Below are 17,600 nucleotides of genomic sequence, written 5' to 3'. Positions count from 1 at the left end.
CTGTACAGCCAATGGATTACTATTCAGCCATGAAAAGGAATGAAGTTCTGACATGCCTCACAATATAGATGGACCTCCAAAACAGGATGCTGAGTGGGAAGAGGCAGACACAAAAAGACAAATACTGTATGATTCCACTTACATGTAGTACCTAGAGTCATCAGATTCATAACGTCAAAAAGTGGAATGAGGGGGGCCAGAGACTGGTGGAGGCGGATGGATGGAGGGTACATGTTTCACAGGGACAGAGTTTCCGTTTGGGGAGATGAGAAAGTGCTGCAAATAGATAACGGTGATGTTTACACAACATTGTGAATGTACTTAAGCCACTGAATTGTACACTTCCAAATGGTAAAAAACGGCAAATTTTATGTTATATATATTTTACCGCAATAAAAACATATAAACTTAGACTTAATTGTGTAGGAATGCTGTGCTTAAAAACAAAAACTTACAGAAATGTATACATGCACAAAAACGGAGAGACTAGAATAATGAACTCCCGTGTGCAATAACTCAGCTTCAGGCATAACTTTGTTTCACCTATACATCGCCATCCTCCCACCGTCACTGAGTTATTTTAAAGCATTTCCAGATGTCATATCATTTTCATTCACAAACGTATCTCTAAAAAGAAAAGGGCTGTTTAAAAGCACAATCATGTCATCATCATCTTCCTTAATCTCCTTCCGTGTCCAGATTTCTCTGATTGGCTCACAAGTGTCTTTTTACTGTTGACTTACTTAAATCAGTATCCAAACTCTGCATTTGGTTCACGGCTCTTCAATACCTTTTAATCTGTTACGGCTCCCCTTGCCTATTTTCCTTGCTGTTTGTTTATTGATGAGGCTGAATGGTACTGAACCAGATGTGGGTCCACTTGCCTGCACACAGTAAAGCCAATTTGCTGCCACCAGTTGCGGTGAAAAAAAGTTCAGCGTCTCTTGCAGGTGCCAAAGAAGCAGTGTGGGCAGCTATTGCTCAAAAGACCTGAAGTTCTTGTTTGGCACCCGCAATAAAAGCTGCACTTTCTTTCACTGCAAGCCAGTGTCAGTAGATTGGCCTTACTGTGCGTGGGTGAGTGGACCCAAATTTGGGTGAGTGGACCCATCATCTCGGCCCCCCGCGTGCCTGCATGCCTTGCTTACAGGCGCCCTTTGAGCCAAATTCCCAAAGGAAGACAGGCACAAACTCACCTCCCACCCAACACGACGCCCTCCTCGCCACTGTCCCCGCCCCCAGGAGGGGGGACCGGACCTCCCGTCACTTCTGGGCGGGCTTCCCGGTCCTGCAGACCATGGCAATAAGGCCGGCCATTCCCGTCGCATCCAACGCGACCAGGGACGAGCAAGGAGGAGAAAACAAAAGCGTGCGGTGGATAGATGCGCAGGCAAGTTTCCATCAGAAGCAGGATGAGGCGCGGCTGTCAAGAGCCGTCACTCCTGGTGGCAGCCGCGGCGCTGGTACCGACAACGACCCTCCTCCATGAACCCGTCCACGCTCCCTGGGCCCCCGAGCAGCTGCTGGGAGTTCGTGGCCTGGTGGGTGACCCAAACCTTTGCTTCTGCCGGGTCTGAGCCTCAGCCGTCGGGCCCGAGGGCATCGCTGTGGCTGTCCACCGGCCTGGAGGATGAAGAGGACCTGGGTTCTCCGGCTCCTCACCCTGCTGAGTCGGGCCCTGCCACCCCTGCTTTGGGCCTGAAGAGTCCCAAGTGGCCAGGCCACAGCCTCCAGCGACGGCCCCAGGAAGCCTCACTGCGTCCCTGCGAGGAAGCTCTCTTCCCCTCGGGACTGAGCCCTCTAGAATCGAGAGTCACAGGACAGGAAGCACAGATTCTGCGGGGCATCAGGAGAGGTAATAGGGAAGGGGGCCACCCCATTCGCACCCCTTGATTCCAGATCCAGCAATCCAGATCGCAGAGCTGGGTTCTAACTGGGCCGTTGGGCCAACCCCAAACAAATGTTCCATGATTTCCCCAGAGCTACGTAGTCCCTGCCTTCATGTTTCCAAGAAAGGTGCTTTAGCCCTGGTTCTTTTTTTCCAACATCTTTATTGGAGTATAGTTGCTTAAAATGGTTTGTTAGTTTCTGCTTTATAACAAAGTGACTCAGTTATCCACATGCACATATCCCCATATCTTAGTCATGGATTTTAAGGAAATAAGATCTGTGACCTTTAGAACGATTTCTCGTTGTATTCAACAAACATTTATTGCATCCTGTGTGCCAAGCACCCTGGTTGTAGCAGGGAGCAGAAGGGTGGCCTTCCCAGCCCTGGAGACGTGTGTGATGGGGTCCTGTGAGGGTCGGCAGCCATGTCCCTGGAGCCTGGGGCCCCTTGTTGGCACTTGAGGGTGGCGTGTATTGAACATCCACGTCTCCACGTCTAGTCCTCTGCTCTCCCATCTTAACATGGCAGAGACGTCTCAGGGGTCGCCTGGGGAGGCCCAGCCCCAACCCTGTTGTGAAGCGTTCTGCCTAATGCATTTCCTGAGCACCTTCTGTTTCCTAGCTGCCCGTGTTCTTGCAGACTTAGGTTAGCAGTGAGTTTAGGAATAAGGCGTATCTTTAATTTCCTTCTGATTTTCCACCGAGAACTGTCTTCTATTAGTATTCGATTAAATTCAGGCTGTTCCAGGCGAAACGAGTTATGTTCTGATAAGAAAGGGCAGAATTAAAAGTTGGGCAGTTGGCCCCTCCCCTGATTGTCTGCTGTTACCGGGGGTCACCATTTCTTTCTGGCGAGCAGTGCCCCTCCCAGCATGTATGCGTGTGTGAGCATCACCATGGCTTGTTGAGGAAATGCGTCACTGGAACCTGGACACGGGGCGACGCCCAGTGCTTTAGGTGGCCCTTCGTGTGGGTGGGGTTTATCTTCTTGGTGAGGCGGGGAGGGTTTGGAGTGGGGACTCGGCTCCCGTTTTCTTCTTGGCGGTGGAGTTGTGGGTCCTGCTGTTGACACTGGAAGTCTCTCCGTGACTGAGCACAGGGTGCCTTATTGGCGCGGAGCCCCTTCCCTGGCAGCCCGCGGCCTGGGTCTTTTGTGTGTGTGTTTTCCAGATGTTCCAGGTACTGATTGTTTTTTATTTCTGTTAACATGACGTGTTTTACCTTTTTTATCCACGTGTTGCAGGCTACCAAGTGACTTCCATTTGGCTCTTACAGAGCGAAGATTGAATGTTTACAGGTCAGTTCACTGTTGTCCTTGGGTCCCTGCAGTTGGCACTGTGTCCAGTAGAGGCCTGATTTCTCATACAACTGGTGGCTTCGGGAAGTCCTTTAAGAAAAACTTCCCTTAAAGAGTCCCTTTTGCATTTCTTCTTACTGAAATGGTGGCGTCAGGTACAGTGGAAACCTAATGTTACTCTCTTTAAGGCCAGCATCAAATGATGTGTGTTAATTCCACTGCAAAGGCTCTGTGACTAAAAGCTAATGGACATGTACTATTTGGGAAGGAGGAGGCCTAACGGTCTACATTGAGCTCCGTTGATCTTAACCGCCCACACTTCCTGGAGTCTCTCGCTGAGGCCTTTTTTTTTTTTAAATTCCAAACTCTAATTTATCCCCCTGCCCGAGCATGCGGGCCGTGGGATACACTTTGTTTTCTACGTCTGAGTCTATTTCTGTTTTGTAATAAGTAAGTTTATTTATGTCAAGTTTTTTAGATTCCACATATAAGTGATATATATTCGTCTTTGTCTGATTTCATTTAGTATAATAATCTCTGGGTCCATGTATGTTGCTGCAAATGGCATTTCATTATAGCTGAGTAATGTTTTGATGTATACATTAACCACATAATCTTTATCCATTGCATCCATCAGTGGACATTTAGGTTGATACATGCCCAGGACTGGGATTGCTGGATCATACAGCAACTCTAGTTTTTAAAGGAACCTCCATACTGTTCTCTTCATTTTATTTTTTTGAGTAGTGTAGTTGACCCTTGAACAGCATGGGTTTGAACGGTCCGGGTGCACTTACACAGGGACTTTTTCCAGTAGTAAATAGTACGGTACTGCACAGTCTGCTGTATACGGAGGCCAAGTATAAGTTATCCACGGGAAATGGATGGGAGTCCAGTTCCTGCATTGTTGAAAGGTCACCTCTAATTTTGAGGGTAAGTTGTTGCGTGAAGTTGAATAGGTAATTGTACGCATTTTAATAAGAATTGTTGTAGCCGTGATTGTACAACCTACTTAGTCGGTGTGATTATCTTGTTTGTAATTTGTAAAGCAGAAGTTTCTCTCTTGAGTGTCAAACTTAGGTGCTATGGTTTTGTCTTTCATACGCTGATAGAGACACTCAAGAGGTATTTAATACACCTTTACTACAGGAAGGGAAATGAGGTTCTCCCCCAATGTAAAGAGAGCTGTACTGTGTATGGGTTGCAAAGATAAGTTTATATAGAGAGAAAATTAGGAGATAAAGAAAGGATATAAAATATGAAAGGATATAAAGAGAGCAGAAACCCCAGAAATGGCACCATTTGGAAGCCCAGTTACAGCTGTGGATGTGTTTGTGAACTTGGTTGGGGCGGGGTGGGGGTGGGGGTCAAGATGCGCTGGGAACTGTTACCTGCTGGCTTCGCTCAAGGGTGTGGGGCTCTTTCCATGGCAGGGGCCGTGGAGTTCATCATCCTTTAATTACAGTCTTAAAGAATTGCATCATATGGCTGTTTCTGGGTTTTTCTCAAACTGGTCGCCTGGTGATGGACATTGGTTTGTGTCCCTTAATTTAAAAAAAAAAAAGGCATGCTGGGAGCCCCCTTACAAATGACACAGGCTATTTATCATACTCTGACTGGCACTTGACACGATGGAGTTTCACAGTTGTCCCCATTTCCCTGGGCAGCACACCTAGCTGTTAGGTTTGTAGTTGGGATTGAAGGCAGGGACACCCTGGTGTGAAGCCTGCCTTCTTCCGTGGTGCTGCCCCTTGAGCCTCCCAGCCCCCTCTCTGCTTATCAGAGGACTTACCCTACTTGTTAGTGTGTGGGTGTGGTCATGCTGTGGTCAGCGGAGGAGGACACTGGGGGCTGCCTTGGTCAGGACTTGGCATGCTGAGCCGGCACAAGGAGTGGTCCCCCTGAAATGCCCCCAGTGCCCCATGGAGACAGGGCTAGGTCAGTGCTAGCCATTGACTCTTTAGGTTTGTTAGATTGTAATTTAAACAGTATTTGTGTTTTTAGTAGTAAGGTGGCTTTCTTCTGCACTTCCGCGACCCGGGCAGTGGTGGCAGGAGTCGGAGAAGTTGCCTCAAGTTGAGCTCTGCGTGGATCTGTAAAATCCTGTTTTTATTTAATAACTGCTTTATTTAAGCTTGGACCTTCCCCACTGCCCCCCAAAGGTAGACATTGGCCTCTTCTAATCTCAGAGAAAGAAAGGAAGATTCCAGCTCAAGTATACAGTTGAATTCTTGACTTTTGCATTTCCAAGGTCTCCAAGCATTATTTTTGCCCCTTGGCCTGTGGCATGAGATGCAGCTCCACTCATGAAGCACGTACTTGTGAGACAGCAGCAGGCCTTTGGTTTTTTCCTCCAGCCATTTTCTCTTTGGACTTGGGTGGCCGTCCCTCTGAATGCTGCCGTTTCATAACTGGTGCCTTCTCAGTCATCCGAGGAGAGGTGGGGAGGGTCTGGGAGAGCAGCCTCCTGGAGCGTCACTGTCACGGCCGTTCAGTCTCACTGGCCCATCAAGAGCAGCCCTTTGAAGTAGCCAGTAGTGTCAAGTCTGTGCCGTTGGCCATACTCAGACTGACCCCTTTACACCTAAAATTGACAAGGACCCCACAGGGCTTTTGTTTATGTTGTGTCTATTGATATTTTCCATATTTGGCATTAAAAATGAGACATTTAAATATACTTAAAAATACTAACGTAAATAACACTTTATGGAAACTATGTTCCAAAAGAAAAACAATTTAATGAGAAAGGTAGTGTTGTCCTAGGGTTTTGCAGGTCTCCTGAACGTCTGGCTTAAGCGACAGTAGCCAGATTCTCTTGTCTCCTTCGTCCTATCTCTGTCATTTGGCTTCTGAGAAACCACCACGTCTGTGCCCTTAGTGTTGTGCAAATAGTTTGACCTTGGGGGGGGCCCTCCTGAAAGGCCCGGGGGCCACACTTTGAGAACCTCTGCTGTAGGTCATGGTTAGAAATGCTCTTGTTGTTGAGAAATGGGAATTTCAAAAGGCAGTTGACTCTGAACTTTAACACCTGGGGAAATGGGTTACTTTTAAGAAGATAGGCAATGTTTTCAGGGGGCCCTCAACCACGTTCTTGCTTTTTGGGAACAGCGTGGACTATCTGGCTAGTTTGTGGTCCCCAGTGAAGAGGGTTCAGTGCACACGTCCCCCTCAAAGTGGACCGCCGGGAACCAGAGCCCCAGAGTACAGCCGGGGTGCGCTGTGGGTGAGGAGGCCCCAGGGGTCTTTGGGCCTGAGGGAACGGTGGCATTTTGCCTTTATCGTAGGCTGTCCTCACCCACAGCCTCTCACCGGATCCTTACCAACAGCTCTTGCCGCAGCGAGACACGGTGCACTGGGCCTGCACTGGGTGCTACAGGTGACACGGGGATCTGGCAGCAGTGCCCCCGTGGGTGCTGGAAGGGAGTAGCCAGCCCGGGTGCACTCGGGGCCCAGACAGACCACTGCGGATGTGAAAGCGATAGGGTGGGTGGTTAGGGGGGCGGAGCTGGAGGATCAGGGTCCCTAGGAAGCAACCCCTGAGGTGCCCAGCAGGGCTGACTGTCCTGGGGAGCGACTTACTGTGCCCAGGTCCCTTCTGTGACCCTCCTCCCCCACCTCAGAGTCACACCCTCTGTCTTGGTTGGGGAAGGATGGGGAAGGCTCCCGTTTGGGGGCCCATCCCAGTGTTGTCCTGGGCATTTAGCCAGACCTGCCCCATCTTGCAGACTCGGTGAGGACAGGAGCCTGTGCAGTTCAGAGGGTCCCTAAGACCCTGGCGGGGGCCTTGTCTTACAAGCACCAATCCCCAGGGTGTAGGATTCAGAGAGTCCCTTGGCAGTGTTTGAAGCCATGTCTTCTTGTTCCTTGAGAGACAAGAGGGAGCTGCCTCAGTGCACTCGGGCTGCCGTGGCAAGGACCACAGACTAGGAGCTTTGACACAGTGGACTTGATTTCTTGCAGCTCTGAAGGCGGGAGGCCCGAGGTCAGGATGCCGGGGCAGTTGGGTCCCGGTGGCAGGGCCAGGTGGGGTCTGGGGCGTCTTTTCCAGGGCAGATACCCCATTCAGGAGGGCTCCGGGGGCACAAACGTGCAGACCCCAGGAGTAGTCCATCCAAGGTAGCAAGCGGTTCCGTAGAGGACAGGGAAAGCCTCGTTTCCTCCACCTTACCCTGGACGCATTCACGTGGCTCTGCTGGTTGTTCCTGAAGCGCTTTTGGAGAGCTGCCCACCGAGGTCACAAGCCTGTGTTTTCACTAGGAAGTGGATAGAGAGAAAGCAGAGTGCCCGCTGCCCGCCCGCCAAGGGGGAGCTGGGGTCCCGGCCTCACCAGAGCTTTGCCGAGGCACCAGTCGTGGCGAGCTTTTAAGCAACAAGTTTTACTTTTTGTCTGCACAGACCTGTGAAGCAAAAACACCTAAGAAATTTTGAACAGCAGGTGGTTCCTAGATTTCTCTCTGTAGTTACCGCTTGAGAAGCGTATCGTGCTGTGGGTCCTTTTGCTTCAGTGGAATTTGAATGACAGTGTTATTTGGCAAGCAGCAGACTTTGGATTGGCCACCTCAAGGACTGCAGCGCCACTAGGGCAGTCGAGTCAGGATGAGCGTGGGGTCGCTGAGAGGGACCGCTGCCAGGTCGGCAGGATGTCGCATGTCCTCTCAAATTCCTGGGCGTGGCCTCGTTAGTGACTGTCCCATTAATAAAAACGGAATTGTGCAAGAGGCTTGTGAAATTGTGCAAGCTTGCTGTTTTCAGTACTTCATAGAACTTTCAGCACCTTCTCAATCCCTCCTCATCCCCAGCAAAGGATTCGTCATGAGACGGAAGACTCTTAACGTGAAATATCAGTAACTGTGAACTTTGGCCCAGCCTGTTAGAACCATAAGTTGAGTTAGCAGAGTCCGAAATAATGAGGTTACGTTGTAGCATTGGATATAATTTGTGAGCGAAATAATGAGGTTATGTTGTAGCACTGGATATAATTTGTGACCCGCAGGTTAGAATTGTTTCAAAATTAAAATTGTTAGCTTTGAATATTGTTTCGGGGTGTGAGATTCGGAGGACCACCTTGTTTTGCCGCTAGGTGGGCAGGGCAGGTGCACGCTTGTGTGTTATGTTTTTGAGAAGCCGCAACGGTTTTCTCGTGTTTGTTGTGCTGTGAAAATAGGAGCTTCATTGTGGTTATATACTACATTTTAAAGTATCTCAGAGAAATTAGTCTCCAGTGCATAGAACTAAGCATCTTCAGATGGGTAAGATGCGGTTACTTACCTGTGGCGAGCTTTGTAGTAGTGGAGCCTTCAGATTTACGTGCTTGTAGAGTCGGGCAGCACCCACGTTGTTTGTTTGGGGAGCGTATTTTGGGTTTTGCTTGAAAGAAAATCACTTCTGGCAGCTTAACGTTTTCCAAGGGTTGTATAGTCTGAAGGGAAAACGAAGTGGGGCTTTAGAACAGTTTTGTGGAAGCAAATGTTTCCTCTCCTCTGACACTGGAGTGCGGATTCGTGTGAGCGCTTGGCGTGTATCCAGAATGTTCTTGAGCTACCGGAAATGGTGTGTTTTGAAACCCTTTGGAGGCTAAGAGCTCAGAAGCCCTGTCCAGGGTCACAGTCGGCCTCGTGAGCCAGCCCTGCCGGGTCGGCGTTTGCACTGCTGGCACAGAGGTTCCTGGTAGTGCCCCTGAGGGGCCAGAGGCGCCCGCAGCCAGGGGCCGCAGAGCAGTGCCGATGGACTGCATTTTTCAGGTGGTGTGTGTCAGGCGTTTTCTCGAAGATGCACAGCGTGAGACTCGAGGAAATCAACTGCCTATATTTGTTACTGATGACAAAATTCCGGTGTTAAAGGAAAATTAGCATTTGGAAAAGCTTTTATCTGCCACCCTGAGCTTGATGGCTTCCCAGTGATGAAAGACATTTCAGGAGATGGGCGCTCACATTAAGAGATGCGTCTCATGTCGTCTAATGAAATGTGCCAGCGTGTGGACTCTGCACGTGTCCAACTGGCCACCGTGCACATAGGCAAAAGCTGTTTTCAGAGTGCGTTACGACGCAGGAAGGTGTGGAGCATTCATGGCTGTGGTTGCAGATTCGTGTCCCAAGTAGTTTTTATGGAACTGCGGCCTGTCGAGGTTTGATGTGGTATCAGGGAACATCCACAATTCTGAAAGCCTTTCTCAGGTTTAATTTTGGAAATACATATCCCACATGAGCAGCCGCTCTTTGGGGTCCTCAGTTTGTAAGGGTATAAAGGGACCTTGACAGCAAAACGTTGGAGAGCTGCCTGGGAGGTGGTGGGCTGCTTCCTGCCCTTGGGTGGCCTGGGGGAACCTAAGGTTTCGTGTTGGTATTCCTAGGTCTGCTTAGGAAGTGGAGCCGTTTTCAGCTGAGAGGACATTTGCACTTAGAAATGTAAAGATCTAAAAGTATCTCAGTGCATCATGTTCGCCTCCAGGTTTTCTTTTTCCCAGTTTCAGGGATGACCGCCCACCGTTCTTTTCCTCTGGGGAAAAGTTGTTACTAGTACGGTGTGACCACCGTTTGGTGACCTGCTGTTGTGTGTGGACCCACATTTTAAGTTGTGTTAGGAACAGAACACAATTTTTCTCTTTTAACTTTTGCCTTGATCATAGGGGTTTGTTTTTGTTTCGTGACCTGAAATTTTACCTTAGAATTTCTGGGAAGAAATTATGAAAGCGATCTTGCAAATGTAAAATCAAAAAAAAAGAACCAAAATGAACCAGATGATCTAAAATGATATGATCTATTCTGAATAAAGTACTTCATTCCACTTAACAGAAATAGCTGGATTTTCCTTTTCTGATGATTCAGAAGTCAAATCCAGAGGCATGGGTTTCTTCTTGGTTGGGTGGTTGAGATTAACCCAAACCTTAAAAACTTTTTAATTCCTGAGACCATCGTAATTTCTTTGCTTTTATACATGTTCACTGTTCTGAACAGTTTCTCCTGAGAAGTTTCTCATTTTGAGATGGGTTGACCATATGTGAGAGAGGTGGTGGCCATGGGGGGCCGGGGGTGACCAGAGTGAGATGGTCGCTATCTCTTTAAAAGGAGGTGGGACGGAATGTTTGCTCTGAGGTCACCCAAGGAGACCACAGTTAGAGGGGAGGCAGTTGGTGTGAGGTGAGGAAGAGGTGAGTTGCGGGCAGGGAGTCCTGGGTCTAGAAAGCAAAATGTGTTAAAATGTTAACACTGCGGACTTACCTAGAAACAGAGACACATTTGTGGAGCAAACTAGGTATCGTGATTGAATGAGGGCACAGGAGGAGAAACGTTCTTTCAATATGTAAATACACATAGATGAGCTGTACCCCGGTGATGTTCAATCATCATCACATTAGTCCTCTGAAATCTTCCTTAGATTTTTAACTAAAAGGATGACATAGGTATAGTGTTTTAGGGCTTCCCTGGTGGCACAGTGGTTAAGAATCCGCCTGCCGAGGCAGGGGACACGAGTTTGATATCTGGTCAGGGAACTGAAGATCCCACATGCAGCAGAGCAACTAAGCCCGTGTGCGACAACTACTGAGCCTGTGCTCTAGAGCCCACGAGCCACAACTACTGAGCCCGCGTGCCACAACTACTGAAGCCATGCGCCTAGAGCCCGTGCTCCACAACAAGAGCAGCCACCGCAATGAGAAGCCCACGCACCACAACGAAGAGTAGCCCCCGCTCACTGCAACTAGAGAAAACCCACGCACAGCAACAGAGACCAACACGGCCAAAACTTAAATAAATAGATTTAAAAAGAAAAGAATTTCTAAATAATGACTTTCATGTGTAATTTTTGTGTTCATCTTTTCATGTTTTGTTCCTTTCTCTCTGTCTCTGGGTTTTTACTGACCTGGGTCCATCTTAAAAGTACGATTGTAATTGGAAAGCAGCTGGTACCAATGATCAGTTTTGAAACCCTCCTTCCCACTGAGGCCTCTGCCCTCTGCCCACCAGCTTCCTCCCCACCAGTGCGCAAGCGGAGGCCTTTCCAGCCCCCTGCTTTGAGAGTGTAGTCAAAGTATCTTCCCTTCTTTAAAAGTCCTTAAGGAAGCAGGGGACTTTGTTTTGTGGATATTGTTTGTCGACTCGCCCAGTGTCTTTGTGGGTCATGTAATGTACATTCAAATAAGAGATTGTTTGGAAAGCTTCATGCCTTTTTTTTCTTAAACATGATTTTAGTTATAGTTGCTTTAAATCTTTAAACTGTTTTGTTGTCTTCTTTTAGGAGCTTACTCCGTGGTGACAGTCTCGAGATAATCTGCATTGTAATCTGTGAATAGTGACCGGCAGCAGCAGGGTTTCGGGGCTTGGCGCTTCCCTTGGACCCCGCAGTTGCATCGGCCAGGTTTTCATTGTTCCTAGGAAGTCGGAAGAAGCGCCCAAGCTTCCGTGTGGGGCAGGTAACGTGGCAATAGTGTTAAACGCCAGCAACACAATTTTCAGTTTAGATGTCATGTTTTCTATTTCAAAAGCAGCATTATATGTAAAGAAACTGATGTGACATTAGTATCTGTTTGCAGTGGTTTAAGCTTTAGCCCAAGATTTCTTGAAGAGTGTCTAACTGTGTGTTAAGAATCTGATTCAGAGCACTACTTTATTTTTACATGGGTGGTTTCTTTAGTGCATTTACGATGACGTTGTATGTTCTCTGGTGAGAACTGTGTTTTGTAGAAGAGAGTCCTTCCTGCAGAAAGACTTGGGTGACCAGGACAGTGGCGTGGTCCTTGGTGGCACAGGTGCTGATGCCACAGCTGCTCCTGCAAGCTTCCAAGTGGCCTGGGAGAGTGTGGGCCCAGGCCCAGGGTGGGGGAGTTGCAGAGCTGGACATGGAAATGGGAGGTGACCATACTTAGTGGGAACGAAAAAGAGAGTTCAGTTACGTGTGATTTTTAATTTTGTGTGTTTTCTGTTTGAAGGTTTCCATTCTGTACTAGTCCTTCCCCTGGGATGGATCATGGCGTAAAACCTGAGTCATCGTTAGCATTTAAATGTAATTGAAGCCCGCGCAGCTTGGGAAAAAATTCTCAAGGTATATACTATCTTTTTCAGGCTTTTTCATTGTAAACAGGAGTGAAGTTTTCACAAACACGACCGTTTAAACAGTCTGTTAGAAAGAGGAGAGAAGAAATAAATACCACAGGTGCTGCGTGGGTCAGTATTTTCTCAGTGTCCTGATGGTCTGCTGCTGCAGACCCTGCGTGCAGAGCTGGATGGGCCCATCTTGTGTCAACACAGTCGTGGCTCGGGAATCTGGGCAGGGCCTAGCGGGGGCTGGGTGTGGGTGTTCAGGGTCCGAATCCCCCATCTCCACGTGATCCCTCCAGCAGCGTGGTCAGACGTCTCACACGCAGCTCGGGGCTTCCAAGCACTAGGCCCGGAGCCAGCACGGCATTCTGTCCACCGAGCTCTGCGGGCAGAGCCAGGTGGGCCCTGCGTCTCTGTGCGGGAGAGCCCGAGGCACCCGCCACCCTGTCCTGTCCTGGCAGCACTGCTGCTCGCTTCCTCTTTCCCCGCTACATCTTGTACAAATCCTGGTCCTCAGCAGTTGACAGATGCACAGATTTGGTTTGCTAGCTGTGTTTTTCTACTGAACATTAGCTCCGTAAGTGTTACACTTTTCTTCAGAGATCACCTTGAATCCTCTCAGCGCGCTTTAGGAAAAGCCTTCGGTTTTTGTAGGTGGAGAATTGTTGCGATTCACTGTGTCTGGGTTTCCTCCGTGCGGGTGGTGCCCCTTCTGGTGCACTCTCGTGGCTGGTGGGTGCCGGTCCTGGGCCTGGACCGCGGCCCTGGCTGACGCCTGGCGTGGTTTGGTTGCATTTCCCTGTCAGGTATGGACGAGGAGGATGACCCGAGTGGTGAGGACGCGCCCAAGGCCATCAAGCCCACCAGCAAAGTGTTCAGGAAGACGTGGAGGTTCCGGAGGACCACCATCGGCAAGCGCGAGGGGGCCAGGGATGCGGAGGTGGATTCCCTGGAGCCGCTGCCCGGGCAGCAGCAGAGCCCGTCGCTGCGTCGCAGCGGAAGGCAGCCGAAGCGTACGGAGCGGGTGGAGGAGTTCCTGACCACGGTTCGGCGCCGGGGCCGGAGGGGCACCTCTGTGTCCCTAGAGGCCTCAGTGGAGCCGGCATCCTGTCCAGTGACAGAAGCGGAGAGCGCCTCCGAGGGGAGCATGGAGAGCACCTCGGACGGGAATAGCGGTCCCAGGTCTGGCTGCACGGGTGCTAAGGAACGAACGGCCTCCTCGGCAAAGGCCAGAGGGCGTGGCGACGAGATTGACACCTCCAATAGCCACAGTGACGGTTTGACTTTGAAAGAACTCCAGAATGGCCTGCGGAGAAAGCGCGAGCAGGAGCCCACCGACAGGCCCCCAAAGGGCATCCAGAACCGCCTGAGGAAGAAGCATCGGGAGGAGGACCCGGTGGAGACCGTGGATGCTGAGGCAGGCGATGCGATGGAGGGTTCGCGGCCCGTCCCGCAGGAGCCGGAGGCCGACCTGGGGGCTGCGTCCCACGCGGCGAGAATGGACAGAGAGAGCCAGCTGGAAGGGAGGGCGGCCCCAGGGGGGAATGCAGAGGAACCCGGAGACGCAGTCCGACACAAGCCCGCATGTGAAGTGTACGACCCCAATGCCCTGTACTGCCTGTGCCGCCAGCCTCACAACAACAGGTGGGTCGTGGGGGGATGAAGTGGCTGCCCAGGCTTCCGGGGGTCAGTCCGAGGTGTGGAAAGTGCCAGAGAGGGTTTTCCATTCGTCTTAGTTTAGAGAGTCCCAGGGTGGCCTGAATGAGGGACTTGTTCTCTTGGGAAAGACGAGCAAGTCATTGTCAAAAAACAAAACCAAATACGGCATGGGTGGGCACTGCCAAGAGCCACACCCTCCACCAAGGTGGGGGCTGGCGTGGGACATTGGCTGCCTCGGTCCCAGCAGCCACGGACAGGGCGGCCTGGACCAGAGAGGATCTGCTGTCCCAGAGAGCTCGCTGGGTGACGCTGCTCCAGACCGGCTGCGACTGGGCTGTGGTGTGGACTTTGGGGCAGCTCAGGGAGGGGGCGGGTAAAGGCATGGCTGCCCTCCTGTGGACAAGAACTTTGGTGTCCAGGGCAGGGTGCTCCCCTGAAAGAAAAGATGAAGCAAATTTGATTGAATGTTAGTAAAATTGAGAGGGACACGTGGATGCTCTTTATTCTGTTCTGCCCACGTGTCTGTAATATTTTTGTTTTTTTCATAATAGAATGTTGAAATTTGATTTGTGTTTAAAATTGAGTTGGTCTCTCACTTTCCATTCGTAATACTAATAATAATCTCCATTCCTTATTTTATCATTCCAGGTTTATGATTCGCTGTGACCGATGTGAAGAATGGTTTCATGGCGACTGTGTGGGCATTTCTGAGGCTCGAGGGAGGCTCTTGGAAAGGAACGGGCAGGATTACATCTGCCCAAACTGCACCATCCTGCAAGTGCAGGACGAGCCCAGCTCCGAGACCACAGGCACGCAGGACTCGAGGTCGAGACCTGCAGATGCCGACGGCATGGACTGTACAAGTCTAGGAATCGTGGAGCAGAAATCGAATGAAGACCAAGGAATTAAGGTTAGAATTGAGAAAGCTGCAAACCCAAGTTGCAAGAAAAAACTCAAGATATTCCAGCCCGTAAGTACCTGTCTCCCAAGGTCAGCGGTAGAGGTGACTGTGGAGCCCTCAGCTGCCGTTGGCAGAAACATCAAGACAGAAGCGTTTGTTTCCTGAGATAAATTAGCTTTTCCCAGGAGTGGCATTGGGCGCGGGGCTGGGCTCTGCGAGCTCCCAGGTCCATGCACCTGCTTAAGGCTGGCACGCCTGTCTATTCTTTCTCTATGTTTGTTCATCATATCTATCTCCTATGCTGTTATTACTGACTTAACATTTTCCATAAGTGGACTCACTTTTGTAAGTCTTCCCTTAAGTTTTCTCATGAATGGATCCGGAGTTTGAAGTACATATGTGAACAAACAAAATTATTTTTGAGTCACGGGGGCACGTGTGCACCTATATTACCCGTCAGCGCCTTGAGAGAACCAGTGGTCTAGTCCCTGCCTCGCAGCAAGATGCCAAGGCCAGCGGTGGTGACCGCACGGGTCCCCAGGCTGACAAGACAGCTGCGGCTGGCACGCCCTCTGTTATGGTGTTCTCCCACTCACCAGTGCTTGTGCAGCTGTGTTTTCTCCTTTCCCAAGTCTGTTCACTCGTGTCTCCTGCCCAAGGGCCGTGATGCTTTGTCATGGATTCCGTGCATCTTGAGAGCTGTCTGAGGCTCTCATGATCGTCCTACTCAGAGCATGTTTTCACCCCAGGCCTTCCTTGAATTGGGGGCCCATGCCGCCCCCACAGCCCGTGCTCTAGCCAGTGTTGGGCATGCAGACGACCTTGCGGTGGCCGTGTCCTAGCTTCCCGCCGTCTCCCCCTTGCACTGAGGTAGCCTCGAGGGCTGGACCGTTTAAATTTTACCTGTCACGGGCGTATGAGGAGGCATCGAGTGGAAGTATGATGATAACTGGTAAGGAAGAGAATGAATGGAAATGGAAGTCAGTAGGAAACGTCCTGTGATTGCTGATGTGTTTGAGACTACCCAGAAACTTAAGTATTTCTCTGAGCAAAACGTGGATTCTGTGGAGGAAAAACAATTAAGTGCATAATTTGAGATTTAAGATTTTGCTCCAGTACATTGGAGGGGTATGTTCATGTATGTTATTAGTCTCGACCATCAGAACATGCTCTAGTGATGATGGACAGCTGTGTTCAGCCCTTGTAGTGAACCAGGTTCCTACTGCACGGCAGGCAACCACAGACTTGTTCAGCAGCTTAAACAACACACATTTATTAGCTCCAAAATCCAGGCCTGGCTTAGCTGGGCCCCCTCTGCTCTGGGTCTTACAAGACTGCCCTCCAGGTGTCTGTGGGGCCTGAGGTATCAGAGGCTCGGCTGGGGAAAGATCCACTTCCAAAAGCTCTGACTTGGTTTAGCATGAAAAATATATCCCGGGCAATTTTTGTGGCCTGATAATAGCAAAAAGTGATCTGTTGTTTCTGAGAGCCACGTTTAACTGGGTGTCCTGGGTGTCGTCTCCCAAGCTTGCCCGCCGAGCCTAGGCATGGGCGCCCTCTCAGCAGAGGCAGCAGTGGAATCCTCTATCTTCTGGAGGCTCAGTTCCTCTTTGAAGGGTTTTCAGTTGATGAAGTTGGACCCTTTGGACTAACTGAGAATCCTCTCACTTGGGATCTTAATGCGTTGGTAAAATCCCTGCCCATTTGCCCGATAAGGGAACCTACTTGTGGTGTGAAACCCCATTGTGTTCAGAAGTGCGCAGCGTGAGCGCCGGGTCCGCTTAGGGTTCCGCCCTTCTTGCGTGGCTGAAGGGCAGGTAAGAAGCCGAGGGCCTTCCTCAGGGGAGGTAGATGTGTGTGTTTTGAATAAACAAAGGTACATGTTTATTTACAGTTTTTCATACATGATTAAAAGCAGTCATCTCGGTACCATAAATAGTTCTGTTACAAAGTGCCGTACCCACCTGGTGGGTGAGTACACTGAAGCCACGTCTGATCCTGCAGGTCCTAGAGGCGCCTGGTGCCGCCAGATGCATTGGCCCCGGGTGCTCGAGCGTGGCGCAGCCCGACTCTGTCTACTGCAGCAGCGAGTGTATCCGGAAACACGCCGCGGCCACCATGCGCTTCCTGAGCGCAGGGAAAGAGCAGAAACCAAAACCTAAAAAGAAACCCAAGACAAGGCCGGAAAAAATCATTCTTCAGAAATGGAGCGTTCAGGTAAGTTGACTGAAACCAACCATTTGTGTAGTTCAACCCATGAGCGTCTGGAGGTTACAGGCTCGGTGGGTTGATTTGGAGAGTGTAGGGCACACAGGCCCGGACGGGATGCAGGCACCTTCACACTGCCCTCCGTCTTGCCCACCAGTGTTCTTGTCGAAATGACAAATAGGCACGTGTTCTCATGTTTTCCTTCTCCGCCTCCTGCCGAGGGATTAACTGATAGAAACGTGGGAACCGGCTGCTGCGTGGAATAGCTGTCCACCCACACGCCAGCCCCGCTGGGAGGAGAGTGGTCCCTGCTGGAGTCTGTGCGGGGAGTTGACACACAGCGGGGTGGCCAGTGGGTTCTGGGGGCACCTCACTGAGTGCCCGGTAGGGTACAGGGATGTCGTTTGTACGCCTGTCCTTTCTCCACGTGCTGTTGTGTCTGCAGCTCCTGCCTGTCAGTGCTGCTTGGGCGGGTTCTCACACGGGGCCCCGGTCTGTCGTGCTCTCCGCCTTGCTTCACTGCCTCACTCCACGGCCCCTCGGTTATCCTGGCGGCCTAGCGCCTCATGAGGATGCTAGGTTGACGGGTTGTTGTGTCAGGGACCTTGTCATC

At 50.5% G+C, this 17,600-nt stretch overlaps 2 protein-coding genes across 2 annotated transcripts in view; both read left to right on the top strand.

Moving 5' to 3' along the window:
- Window positions 1–17,600, top strand: part of LOC307054036 (death-inducer obliterator 1-like) — a gene marked incomplete at both ends in the record, with an annotated part of 109,758 nt that overhangs the window by 68,026 nt on the left and 24,132 nt on the right.
- LOC307053165 (death-inducer obliterator 1-like) overlaps window positions 1,486–17,600 on the top strand; it is a gene marked incomplete at both ends in the record, with an annotated part of 39,468 nt that continues 23,353 nt past the window's right edge. The window contains 4 exons of the mRNA XM_079704473.1: window positions 1,486–1,855; window positions 13,026–13,863; window positions 14,527–14,848; window positions 16,784–16,996. Coding sequence (XP_079560599.1) covers window positions 1,486–1,855; window positions 13,026–13,863; window positions 14,527–14,848; window positions 16,784–16,996 — 1,743 coding nt within the window. The remainder of the gene's footprint in view (window positions 1,856–13,025; window positions 13,864–14,526; window positions 14,849–16,783; window positions 16,997–17,600) is intronic.

The sequence above is a fragment of the Hyperoodon ampullatus genome, assembly GCF_949752795.1.
Source record: "Hyperoodon ampullatus genome assembly, chromosome: 5".
Classification (NCBI taxonomy): domain Eukaryota; kingdom Metazoa; phylum Chordata; class Mammalia; order Artiodactyla; family Ziphiidae; genus Hyperoodon; species Hyperoodon ampullatus.
The sequence above is the reverse complement of the archived record's forward strand: the minus strand, read 5'-3'. Positions and strand labels throughout refer to the sequence as shown.